Genomic DNA, 14077 nt, shown 5'->3' with positions numbered 1-14077 from the left:
AAGTGTAATAAAAACAACTGATGAATGAGTCTGGGAGAAAGATGATAACCTTACTGGGTAGAAAGTGTATACACTGTATCTATGTAAGTTTGGGGAAATCCTTAATTTTGTTAGACACCAAAGTGTGAGGCATTTTAGGGTAATGTTAATCATGGAAATATTAAATCATAGTTAGCCTTTCCATTTGTTCCAAGGAAATAGCAACCCAATAATTTCTATTTATTCCATCCAATATTTTCCAGAGTTAAACTCTCAAGTGCAATATATGGGTAAAGTTTCTATCCTGGTCAGAATCTAAGCTTACAGGGAGTTTTCAATGTATATAAAAGATCCAACTGTTAGTATTCAGGCATCTGTCCTGACCTGTCCTTGGGGTCCTGACAGGATACCACCTCAGCTGCAGCCACTAAGAGCACATTCACCATGTTTCAAAAGGTCCATGGGCCACCTCCCATCTCTCTCTCTCTCTCTCTCTCTCTCTCTCTCTCTCTCTCTCTCTCTCTCTCTCTCTCTCCTGCCTGTCTCTCTCTCTCTCTCTGCCTGTCTCTCTCTGTCCCTCTTCTGCTGCTCCTGTTGCTACAGGCCAGTCTCCCTTCTCTCCTCCCCCCTTTTCCCATTCACTTTCCCCTATTTAAAAAAAAAAAAAACAAAAACCCTCCACCCAAGCTCTGTCACATGCTTTCTCTCACACACTGCTTTAAAAAAAATTACAACACCAATATCTTGTGAGATTGTTCATAATCAGAAAAAATAAGGGGTTAAACATGAGAGAGAAGGTATTCATGTTTTACCAAGGTGAATGCTGCCAAAATGGGCTAAGAAATGCATGATTTCTTTCTTGCATTTGATGACAATGTAAGTACACTAATATGAAGTATTAGGTTTCTCTTCTGTACCTGCAGAGTTTTCTCTTTTTTTTTTTTCATTTTTAAATTTCATTTTCGATTCCACTGCAGTTTTCTTTATGCTAATATTGCTATAGCCACGGCTGTCTTTCAGCGGTAATTTAATTATCTACTGCTATATTGTGCTAAAACATTTCTCCTCAGTCTACTGATACAAAACAGTTCCTTCGGGATGATCAAAAGATAGTACAAGAGGCCACACCTATCAATTAGTTCTCACAAGACAATAAATCACTTATGTAATACATTTATGCAATACTCTCTTCATTCCATATAGCTAGACTTTCTGCATATTCTGGTTTGAGCTGATGTGCAATTCTGTCTCAAGATGACTTTTTGCTACATTCATATCATGCGCACTTAGCAAGCATGTACTCATGCTTGTGGAGCATTCTATACACATAAATATCCCTGCATGAATACTGAATCTCTACACTTAACAGAAATGCAAAAATGGGTTATTTGTTATTTCAAAAAGATTCTCGGAAGAAATAAACTTTCCTTTCAGGATTGCCTTGGGTGGCATAAAGATAATTAAGGCATGGCCCATGAACCATGATCTAAGGAAGATGTGGTCTGTGGGCAAGGCAGACATGAGCAAAACAATTATTACTGTGGGGAAAAAAGAGCACTATCCAATAGATCTAAGAGGAGAAAAATATGAGAAATGTTCAGAGAATGCCCAGTTATTCAGAGGTCCATAGTAAATAGGGCTCTTCTAGGCTCAGGATTTCAGACTAAATGCTGCAGGTGATAGCGGTCTGAGAATTTGAGCATAGTGGTGAAATCCTGCATTAGTTATATTAAAATAGCATCCTGGCAGCAATACTTAGACTTATCAGGAGGGATGTTTTAAGAAAAGGGAGGGGGCAACTTCAGTCAACAATCTGTATCTTCTTTCTTGGAATCGTCAGTGCAAAATACATTTTTAATAAACATTAAACATTTGCATCATGGCCACAGGAATACAACATGTGAGCAGAACAGTGAACCATATATCAGCACAATGGATTTTCTCCCTTTCCTCTTTCATGATGACTCTTCAGCTTAGTTTATATTCAAGTATTATCTCAATTTGTTTTATTTACATTTAGTTTAAAATAACAATGGTTCAAAAATGATGAACTAGAATTTGCAGAGAAGCATAATTGTTCAGATTTGAAAGATAATGCAGTGGTTAATAATATGAACTGTTCTTCCAGAAGACCTGATTTAATTTCGAGCACCTAAATCATGTAGCCTACAACTGCTTGTAACTCTAAATAGAAGGTGGTCCAAGACCTCTAACCTCTAGAGGCACTTACAGTCATATACGTACATACAAACACACAAAGTAAAAGAAAGAAAAATAATTGCTAACATTGCAAAAATTTAAAAAGAATGAGTTATATCATTTATAGTAGAGGAAAAGGTGATTTAGGTAAGGTACATTTTCCTGGACTTAGACAAAGAAAATCATCCACAGTAATAATGAAGTGTAGAGAGAAAGTGTCTGTAAGACACATAGACTGGAAAACAAACATATTCTAAATGTATGGCCTGATTAAGATGGATGCTACCTGGGTTTAAAACTTGGTATCATACTTTCTAGCTAGTCTTGAGTAAGATACTTAAATATTCAATGCCCCAGTTTTCTTATTTACAAACTGAGGCTCATCATATCTTATCTAATACTGAATCGTGGCCAAGTGTTTAGAATAGAATTTAGAATATAATAAGTCCTAAATAAAGCTCAGCATTTAAAAGCTCTTTATCATTAGTGTGGCAGAGACTGCCATATATTTCCCAACACCTGGTCTCTCTTTCTTATATTAATAGAATCTCCAAGGTGAAACTATGCATGTAACTGTCTGGCATAAATACTATATATTCTAGTTTTTATTACATCTGCATGTGAGCACATGTCTAAGTCCTAACCAGTGAGATGTAAGCATTAGTACTCTGTGGCAGCTGATGAGAAACTTCCTCCTAAGACAACTTGGATGTCCACCAACTTCTCAAAGTTTTGTAGGTATGAAATTATTAATAGTACAGCTATAAAGTAACAAGAACGGTCACTTTTGAAAACATTATGACATTTATGAACAAATTCAGAAAATTGTCCTAAATTTATAGTCTAGAGAAATGTACAAGCATACTAGGGTACATGTACAATGATATCAATTGGAATATATTCTACAATAGCCCTGGCTTACAATAAATGTGAAGACTGAGGCAGGAGAGTCATGAATTGAGATAAGCCTGGGCTACATAGTAAAACTTTATCCTAAAGTTAAGGGTACTGGTATAAAGAAAGAGGGGGAAAAGGCAGGGAGCAGGATTAAGGGGCAGGGAAAGGAGAAGGGAAGGGTAGGTTGGTCTGTCAATTTTGGCTTTTGTCTTGAATATTTCTGTTCATAGTCGGTTGGCACAGTGGTTCTTAGGCCTGTAGTGAGGCACCATATCACAGCAGAGATTGTGTGATTAAAGTTTTCATGTCACTGCTGGAAGAGGAAGGGATTAAACTAGGGTCCCAACATCCCTACTACAGTTATGATGAATTTTCATTGGCCTCCATTTCTAAATGAATCTATCATCTCCCAGCAGTGCCAAGGACTGGGGGGGGGGCAAGCCTTTATATTAACACATGGGCTTTTGAAGGACATTTTGGATTCCAACTACAGTATCCATTATTGGTGGAATGGATAAATAAAATAAGGTATATGTACAGAACATTATTCAGCAGTGAAAGATAATCAATGTAAGTACATTCAATAATACCCACTATATAGAAGAATTAAGAACCAAAGTAAAACAAAACATGAAGATTTAAAAATAGATGCACTGTCATTTAGACTTGGGCAGAACATCTTGAAAAAAAGCAAAGCAATGATTAGTATAAACTCAGAATTATAGTAATTTCTAGGTAAAGAGAGATATCCTCTAGGAAAGAGCTATGATTAAAAAAGGAAACACAGGGCTTCTGAACTTCTTACCATGTTCTGTGCCATAACTGGAGTAGAGGTTTCATGAATGTTTCTTAACATATTTTTAAAATTATATGTTGTCTTATGTACTTTAGTATATATTTCATAATTTAAACTGCAGACACAAAAAGAAACATGGGCCCTTTAGCCTGTACTTCATTCTTTCCTCTATCATACGAACTCCTAACTACTGCTTCTCTAAGACCATGAGGGTAAAGACTGCAACAGATCTATCAGAGTAATGACACAGAAGAAACATGTCACCAGAAGGATGACGAGGGGGTTAGGGGTGGGGAAGTAGGGGTGAGGGTTTGGAGTGGGAGTTGAGAACTGTTCTATCAATCCTGAACTCCTCATCTCTGGACTATTTATCTTATTTTAAGTAATGTCGGGAGCTGTCTTTGTGGGGCTGCAATCAGAGCCAGTGTCCCCAAGTCCGTACCTGAGTAGGGGAGTGTGGATGAGGGAAAAGCTAGCTATAAACAATTTTTAAAAGACAGAGACACAGAATAAAAGTCAGGATGGCAGACCAGTCAATAATGAGCTTATTTTTCACCACTCTTATATACCTTATCCAAAAAGGGGAACACAGTATCATGTATACAAAACAGACTTTTCTTCCTCACTTATTCTAAGGGTTCAGTAACCACATCTTAGCTCCAACTTTTTGTTTCCTAGCCTTGAGGTCAGGAGTAGTCACACCTCAGGGACAAACTTTCTCTCATCCACACTCCCCCACTCAGGTATGGACCCAGGGCAGTTTGGCTGGCTCCAACTGCAGCCCAACAAAGACCACTCCCGGCAAACTAATATACTTATCTAGGCATAACTTTAGTGGGGATGTTGGGATACCAGTCCAGTCCCTTCCTCTTCCAGCAGTGATATGAAGAACTATGCCCTAACCACACACTCCCTGCTGTGATACTCTGACTCAATACAGGCCCAAGATTTTTAAAAAAAGCAACCTACCCAACAGAAAAATTGCCTGATCTCGTACACTCACACAATAGGCAATTTGTGTAACACCAAAGGACTGATAAACACCTAAAAACTGTTCAATTATCAAATTAAGGAACTTGATATGTAATATCGACAAATTTTCCTGAAGAGCAATATATTCAATACTGTTGTGTATTCAGGAAAATGATCCCTCTTGGCACTATCAATATAAATTGCTGTAACTATTTTGGAATATAAACAAGAAGTATCTATCATAGAAGAGACCTCAACAAACAAAAAAACAAACAAACAAAAAAAAACATTCCATGGAAATTACTCAAAAGCAAATATCTAAGAACTTTCTAAGAACTTTATTGTGACAAATCCTGGAAACAATCATTACTTGTGGCATATCTGAATAAATTATGGTACATAGTTACTGTGAGGTCCCCCATTATTCCACTGTTTTTGTTTTAAAGATGAGCTAGATGGACCTGGGAGGCTGCTCATGAATTATTTAGTGATGGAAGTGAGCTATCCGTTTTATATTTCTGGCCAACTAACTTCATATATGCCTATCTGTATAGATTTGTAATGCCATGCAAAGTATCAAAAGACAGAACCTAGATTTTTTTTTTAAAGTTATTTTGTGCCTATGGGGAGGGGCATGCTTGCCTTAGTGTGCAGAGGTCAGAGGACAACTTTTGGGAGTCAGGTCTCTCCTTCCACATTGTGGGTTCCAGGGATTAAACTCAGGTCATCAGTCTAGGTGGCAAGCACCTTAACTTGCTAAGCTATCTCTGGACCTATAACCCAGATTTTAATAGTCATTACTTATCTGGGAGTCAGGACAAAATGACTGCACGTATCTTTGGATGATTTTAATGGTTCTAGTTTTTCTAATTAGCAAAAATACATAATTTTGGTTTTAATAAAATGTGTAGAAGAATGAAAAAGTAATGTAGCCCCCTGATGGGTGAACACCTACATAATCGTTGGTAAATGATAATCCTTATTACTGAAACATACTGCACAAGCACGTACAAAACAGGATGAGGGAAGTGACCTAAGGAAATGAAGTGACTTATCCCACTGATGTTTCATAATAAGCATTTCAATATTAACTAGAAAGAAAGAGAGGAATTAGTAAAATAAATAAATATATATTACTTCACACAATCTCCTGGGAAGAAGCTCAGTGCCAAGCTGTACCATGAAAAAGAAAGCAGACGTTAAGAAACACAAAGGAATGGGCTGCTCTTTATCAGGGGAGGTCTAGTTATTCTAAGTGAGAATGTGTGAGGGAGTGGCCATCAATCAAGATATAAAATCCACACATTCCCATTCAAAGCACATTTTCCGCCCCACCTCAGATGTTCTTCCTCCAGCACTGCACAGCCACCTGGCCGCACACCCATGTTTGCCTCCTCCCGGTTGCCTTCTGTCTTTGCCCGAAGCCATTTGATTGCTAAATCCTCTTAAAGTTACCTGTGAAAAACTAGTGGCCATGAGTTGCTTCTGAAGACTTTAGCTAATAACATGGTAGCCCGGCTAAGAATAAGCCTAGACTCAGCTCTCTGACTTCCGGCTGCCATCGCCTGTCACACCGCACCCAGACTACAAACATGGGAACAGGCTTTCGCCCAGGGACTGGCAAGCAGAAAGGCCCCAGACCTTCACATCCGGGCAGCTGGTGGACCAACCCAGAGGGCGGAGCCTGGCCTGACCAATGGGAGCGTTGAGTCCTGTAGCTATCTGAGGTCACGTGTCCAAATGGGCGGGGAACTTGTCTGCTGTGAACTCCAAAAAACCGGAGATTTTACCTCACGTGAGAGAAGGAAGGTCGGCTGTAGCTGAGGGTAAGAAAGGTTCCGCGAGACTTAGGTATGGCCGCCCAGAATTCCCGGGAAAACAGACTTCTGAGGCGTGGTTTGCGTGGCCCAGCAGGGATGAGATCGCGAATTCAGCTGCTGTCCCACCTCGTTAGGGGCAGCAGGGAATATGAGGGGCCTGGCCGGCCAGTGGGTTTCCACTCAGCGAGTTGCATATGTTATAAGAAAGTAAACAAAATGCGCCCCCTTAACAAATTTTACACACACCAAGGGACGAAAAGGTTCTTATGTGGCTCCTGTGAGAGACTTTGGAAGCGAAGAAAATTCTACAATGCCTTCATGTAACTCAAAGATGCACACTCATCTTAGGTGTTAATATTGCTAAAATTACTCCAGCTTTGTGTCCAAGAGTCTGACCTAATTATTCTGTATATTTCCATTTTGAACCATTATTCTGTAAGAAGAAGCAAAGATGAAGTAAAAATCATTAGAAGTACATTTAAAAATAAACCTGGGAAATTGCTACAATTTACAAGTTAATCTTTTTAAAAAAATTATTTCTGGCCAGTGTGGTGGCACGCACCTTTAACCCCAGTTCCCGAGAGGCAGGTTCTTTGTGAATTTGAGGCTTACCATAGTGTGACCTTGTCTCAGAAATCAACAAAACAAACAAGAAAACATTAGTCCTGGCCGTGATTATGCGTGTCAGTGCATTTGATTGGCCTTTAAATATAAAACCAATTTCTCTTTTCTTCCCATCCACCCCACTAGACTGAGGTGGGTTCAGATACCTGTTATTCAGTGCAACAGACTTGGTAGATGAAATTCTAATAGTGAATGTAATACAGTATTCTAAGTTCTTCAGAGTATGAGTGTCAATGACTCTTGTCATTGCAAAAAAAAAAAAAAAAAAAAAAAAAAACCATTCTCCAAACTAGTTAGTGAGAATGATGACTCTAAAGCTAATAGAAATACTAGTAAGGATGGAAAGTTGAAAATAAATGCTAACCGCTGTTATGATAAAGCGTGGGGGGGGGGGAACCTTATGTGGATTCCATGGCAGTCGAGGGTGACCAGAGGCAGAGGAATAAACATGCAGGGTAGACAGGGCATAAGTGAGGAGTTTTATTAGAAAGGGGAGGGAAGGGGGAAGGAAAGAGAAAAGATGTAAAGAGGCATAGGCAAAGGACAAAAAAAAAAAAAAAAAAAAAAAGAACAGGGAATTATCAGGGAAGTGGGAAGAGGTCTTTCCTTTAAAGAGGTTCTTTACACCTGGGCTGGCCTCATTCTGCCAGGTGACAAGGGTAGGCCAGCATAATGCCTGAATCCTCATAACCACAAGTTTTGTGCTTCTTTTTTTTTTTTTTTTTTTTTTTCTTTAAACTCACTTATATAATGATACAGCCATAGTTTTCTGAGAAAATGTAACTTTAAGACATGAAAATTTGGGTCTAGAGCCATGCTTCAGTGGTTAAGAACAGACTCTTTCAGAGGATCTGAGTTTGATTCCTGGCACTCTAATGGCAGCTCTAAACCTAAGTGACCCCTGTCCCAGCAGATCCAACGGCACTATGGACACACGAGGACAAAACACTGATATACAAATGTAAATTTTAAAAAAGAAATGAAAATTCTAGAAACAATGTAGATGTGTGATGATGATATTCTCAGAGATAATCATCAGTTTAAAAATGCCATGTTGGCATGAAGAGCGGGTGTAGTACCTAACTGGTACCATATATACTGGCATTTGAGACTCTGTCAATATTAAAACTAATCTGGATTGTGTGATTGTTCAGTTTAGTTGAAAGACTGTAAAAGCTAAAAAATTTCCCACTATTAATCAAAATAATTGTATTGTGGATTATTTTAGAAGTTTATTTGTTTCTAAAAGTGTTAGAATGTTGGATAGTTGAGGATGTTTTCTTGGGCTGGTGAGGTGGGTAAAGGCACCTGCCAGCAGGCCTGAGGATCTGAGCTTGATGCCTAGGGCTCTCATGGTAGAAGGAGAAAACAGAATCCCACAAGTTGACCCTTTCCCTTGACTTCTACACACACAGTGGCACAATTGTGAGCATGCATGCACGCACACGAGCACACACACATACACACTAAATAAAACTGCAACAAAAAATTTATGAAAAGTATATTTACTTGATGAAAACTAAAAATGGGTAGATTATAGCCCTCTTCTGTAGATGAGATCTTCAGGTCTTTTTCTCTCTTCTTGCCCCCAATCTCTCCCCACCCCCACCCCCTGCTTTTTTTGAGACAGAGTTTTTCTCTGTAGCCCAGGCTGCCCTGGAACTCACTCTGTAGACCAGTCTGGCCTCGAACTTGGAATCCATCTGCCTCTGCTTCTCAAGTGCTAGTATTAAAGGTGTGTACCACCACCCAGGCTATATCTTCAGTCGCCAGACTTCAGACAGGTAAACCACAATAAATAAATGAATAAATAAATAAATAAATAAATAAATAAATGATAATTACACTAGGCCAAGACGATTTGTATTAAAATATTTAATTAAATAAAACATTATTAATAAACAAATATCTGAATTCCTTGAGACTATTTTTTGTTTTTGCATGGTTAGGGATTGAGCCCAGAGCCTTGAGTTGTGTTGGTAAAGTCCTTTACCACTGAGATATCTCAGCATCCCACATACTCTATTTATTCAGAGAGTGCCTTACTATGCAGCCCAAGCTGGCTTTGAACTCTAAATCCACCCTCTTCATCCTTAGTGCTTAGATTAGAGGCATGTATCACAACATCCCACTTCTTCCAGATGTTTTAAATGGCAAAAATATTGAGAACTGTTTGATAAGGTATAATCCCTTGCGTTTTCATGATGTTGGGACCACTCCAGCATAATGCATTGTTCCAATTGCTTTTTGTTTTATTCAGTAGATTTGTTGAATTTCAATAGTCTATTGGCCTGGTAGCTTTATCATATCACAATTGCTTTATTTCAAATGAACTAACTGTTTTAACTTCAGACCTTTTATTTTCTAAGTAACATAATGAATATAATTTCCCAAATCTTACTCTATTTCTTTTTTTAAAGGTTTTAAGAACTTTTAATATCAACCCACTACAATATTTTTTAAAAATTTATTTATTTTTATTTTATGCATATAGTGTTTTGTCCAAGTGCCTGTCTGTGCACTGGTGCCTTTGGAGGTCAAAGGAGAGTTTCAGGTCCCTTGGAACTGGAGTCACAGACAGTTGTGACAGGGGGTGCTGGTACTCAAACCTGGGTCCTTGGCAAGAGCAGCTAGTGCTCTTAACTGCTGAGCCATCTTTCCAGCCCTCTATTTCTTCATTACAGAGTTTTGGTCTCAGTTATTTAATTTCAAATGCACTTGAAAAACACAATTATCCTAGATAAAATACTGTGTCAATCTTGCCACTCCAGCCTCTTTTCAACAAAATTATATTAAACACACTTGAACTCACCAACTTATATGAATTAAATGACAAGAGAAAATATAGGAAAATACATAACAATACATATTATTTTCATATTAGATTTTCAAACACAAGAGTAAGTGTTACTTTATACTTTTTACTTTTATCATTTAGGGCCTTTTGAAAAATAAGTGAACCAAAGACTTGTGGTTAAGAGAGATTTTCTCGTCTTGGCTTTGCTATTTTACCAACATTTAACTTTTGTATTTCTAGATATTGAACTGTGTGACTTTGAAGGGAAGAGCTATGTTTTCAGCATTCAAGTACTATGCAATAGACTATTTACATGAGGTATGATGTTACTGGCTTGATATCCATTTACTAAGAATTCTTGAAAATGTGTTATATGTATCTAGTATATGATAATTTTCAGTAATCCACAGGTTACTCTTTAGTTGCTTGCAGAGTCATTAATTACCTTACGTTTTTAAAGCAATTAAATACTCATCGTGCACGCGCGCATGTGTGTGTGTGTGTGTGTGTGTGTGTGTGTGTGTGTGTGTGTGTGTGTGTATGCACTTAGCATTAGCATTCTGAGCCATTTCACCAGCTCTGGTTTCAACTTTCTTATTTTGTTTTCTTTTTTTTTTTTTTTTTTTTTTCAGACAGGGTTTCTGTGTAGCCCTGGCTGTCCTGGAACTCACTTTGTAAACCAGGCTGACCTCGAACTCACAGAGATCTGCCTGCCTCTGCCTCCTGAGTGCTGGGATTAAAGAAATGCACCATCATGCCTGGCCTTTGTTTCAACTTTTAATATTTTTTAAAAATCAACTTTTGTAAAGGACTTTTAAATGAACTTTTAAATTAAATAATTGAATCACAAAATAAGTCTGAAACTACCTGAAGAAAAGAATGAGACTTTTGGCAAATTTGGAGGGTGTTTATTAACATTCCGAAGTGGTCTTCCTTTAAGAGATGTGGGAAACTGTGGCACATGCCTGTAATCCCAGTGCTTGGAAAGCTGAAACAGCAAGATAATTTCAAGTCACCTGGGGCTGTATAGTGATACCCCATCTCAAAGAAAGAAACGAGCATACAGATAAAAAGAATGGGCACAAAAGTAATCCTACTTATTGTTATTATATCAATAACAGCATGTCTTGATAAATCAGACACTTTGTCTAGCTAATGGATTATGTTATTTGATTAATGTAAGCATCCATAAGTCAAATACTGTTCTCTACAAGTTTTACAGCCTCACAGCAAAATAATGTTAAGAAAAGCTAAGTGTTTTGGGAAAATGTCAGAGGTGAATTTCAAGTTCAGATATGTTGTTAGTAACTAACCGTATTGCAGGAGATAGAGGTCATGTAATAGTTAATTGTTCTTATGATGTTAAATAACAATATAAATTTCATTTCATCATTACATGCCCCATCTTCCAGTGCAAAAAATATTATGGTAAACTAAAACTCTGTTACATTTTATAGGATTAAGAAATATATAGTCATCTTCAGATTTTATTTATTCTGTCATAACTGAAAGACACAAATATGTAGTTATAACATATGCTTGAATTATTGCAAAAATGCAGATACTCAAAAGTTCTCAAAGATTTGTTCTATTTGTGATTCCTTAGTAATGCTGGCGTATTGCCCTCTATGATGTGATGCTAAGGACTGTCAAATCTTGCAAAAGATGTGAGACTTTACAAAGTTGATGAAGGTGTATTAAGAGCCACTCAGATAACTATATAAAGATCTGGAAAGTAAAATTGCTTAACAGACAATAGATAGAAAATGATCTGAATGTCCAAGGAGTCAGGCATGTCTTGCTAATTCATATTTTCACAAACTATCTCCTTTATAATCAAAGAAGAAAACTAATGCCATCTGTGTTGTCAAAAAATAGTTTATGAGAAAGTTACCTCAAAAACAATTGTAAACAAAATTTATCAGATGTAAATTACTTCTCATAATTTTCTTTTTTAGATGAAGTACTAGCCAAGGTTTTTATTCCTATTTTCATGTATCTTTGACCCTCATTTTGTTTAGATTAGATGAAATGATCTTTTATACCACTTATTCTTAGATAATGAAAACATCTTATTTAACATGACATCTTCAACAACATAAAACATAGACAAAAAACTATCATTTTTCTAGGTACATGGAATTCCATGGGAAGTCTGAGTCATTACAGATGATTGCAGTGTTATGACCACTGAGTGTTAAGGGGTGGGAGGTGGGATGGCTTGAGGAGGGCCTAGTTTATTTGCCACAAAGTCATGGAAGTTAACATTGGGAAGCCAAGGAAGAGTTAAAGTAGAACTTGAGCCAAAGTACAGGTTTACTCACCTGATAACATCCATTCTGCATTGCTTGTTTGAGATAGGATCTTTCTGTGTAGTACCAACTTGATACTCAGTATATAGCTCACAATATCCTCAAACTAATGATCCCCCTGCCTCAGCCTCCCAAGGCTGAGCTCACAAGCTGCACCACTATGACTACTTTTAATGTCCATTTAAAGGAAGAGTTTTCTTCCTTATGTTTACTTTTGAGATTAGAAGCTGATTCTTATGTTTTAGCATACAAGACAAAAATTAAGACAGTGGCATTATACTGGTCAATGGAAGAAAAACTACATTGCTAAGTGATGTTATACTTCTTTTTTTGTCAAGTATAAATATATTTAAGCCTATTATAGAAAAAAATGTAAGACAACTTGCTGATATTATTCTCCATTACATAGTTCTTTGACATTTTTTATGACAAATGTATCAGTTTTAAAGAAAAGTTCTATCAACTTACAACAATAATATGTTAAAATTATTTTACATTTTAATACAGAACACAGTTAAAGAAAAGCTTTACAAAGATGCTTTATTGCTTCAGATCCCTTCATGTTTAAATCAAGATAAAAATTTTATTGATGATAAATATAGGAGTCCATGGACAAGAGGTATGTTTTTATATCTTTCAAGTTATTTCTGAGTTCAGTGTAGTAAATTAAGAAAATTAGGCCATATGACTGAGTAAGGAAAAGGAGGAGATCTGAGAAGTGAGCAAATTTTATGTTGTCTTAGGCATTGTAGAACATAATATGGACTTTTCTTGCCTACTTATTTTTATAAAAACAATAGAATGAATGTTTATATGCCCTCAAAACCACATGTTAGACTTAAGTCCCATTGTGATTGTATTTGGAAGAAGGGCCATGAAACTGGAGATTAATACTCTTGTGTAAGATATCCCAAAGAACCCCTTTTCCTTTTTGTCTTGAGGACATAGCGAGATGAAGTAGAAAAATATCTCCATCAGATACTGAATCTTCTGGTGTCTTGTTACTGGACTTCCTAACCTACAATGCTGTGACAAGTAAATGTTCTTAGTTTGAGTCACCTAATCTCTAGTATTTGTGATATAGCAGCTCAAACTGGCTAATAAAATTGCAAATATGAGATGCTATTGGACAATTTTAAGAAAAGTAATGAGAGGACCCAAAGCATATTTCAGAAAAGGCCTTTATGAGGCAAAGCATGAACTGCTGAGCAGGGTTGTCTGGGAGCATAGTGGTATCTAAGCAAAAAGAAGCTGGGAAAGGAGGGTGTTATTGGTATATTCAGACGATAGTTTCTTGATTGTGATTGAGTTTGGGGGAAGCAGATTATGATGATGAAAATCAGGTATCACTTTGGAAAAGTAATTGTGTATGTGAACAAGTAAAGGTAACTCCATATTGAAAACAATGGATGTTTGGCTTTCTTATGTTAAGAGTAAAAGCTTATGTTAACATTAAAAGCTAATGTTGACTGTTCATTTTAGCCTCAGCTATTTCAGCTCCAGAGATGACAGATAATTCACTCTTGGAACAGTGGACAACAAGGTTCTGTGTGGAGGATATTCCTGAGAAGTATGTATCCTTAATCCCCTTTATTTATAAAAGACAGTAAGTTCTTCAGACACCTAAAAAGCCCTTTACTTTCTCACACATTTTCTAGTATAGTCTGAAAAAAAGCCCTCA

At 37.0% G+C, this 14077-nt stretch overlaps 1 protein-coding gene across 1 annotated transcript in view; it reads left to right on the top strand.

Annotated features, from left to right (window-relative positions):
- The first annotated feature begins 6696 nt into the window (after positions 1-6696).
- Positions 6697-14077, top strand: part of Shoc1 (shortage in chiasmata 1) — a 75988-nt gene continuing 68607 nt past the window's right edge. The window contains 4 exon segments of the mRNA XM_051187864.1: positions 6697-6831; positions 10325-10402; positions 12904-13015; positions 13885-13966. Of these exon segments, the coding sequence (XP_051043821.1) occupies positions 6697-6831; positions 10325-10402; positions 12904-13015; positions 13885-13966 (407 nt within the window).

This window comes from Phodopus roborovskii, unplaced genomic scaffold (genome assembly GCF_943737965.1).
Source record: "Phodopus roborovskii unplaced genomic scaffold, PHOROB, whole genome shotgun sequence".
In the NCBI taxonomy this organism is placed as follows: domain Eukaryota; kingdom Metazoa; phylum Chordata; class Mammalia; order Rodentia; family Cricetidae; genus Phodopus; species Phodopus roborovskii.
The sequence above is the reverse complement of the archived record's forward strand: the minus strand, read 5'-3'. Positions and strand labels throughout refer to the sequence as shown.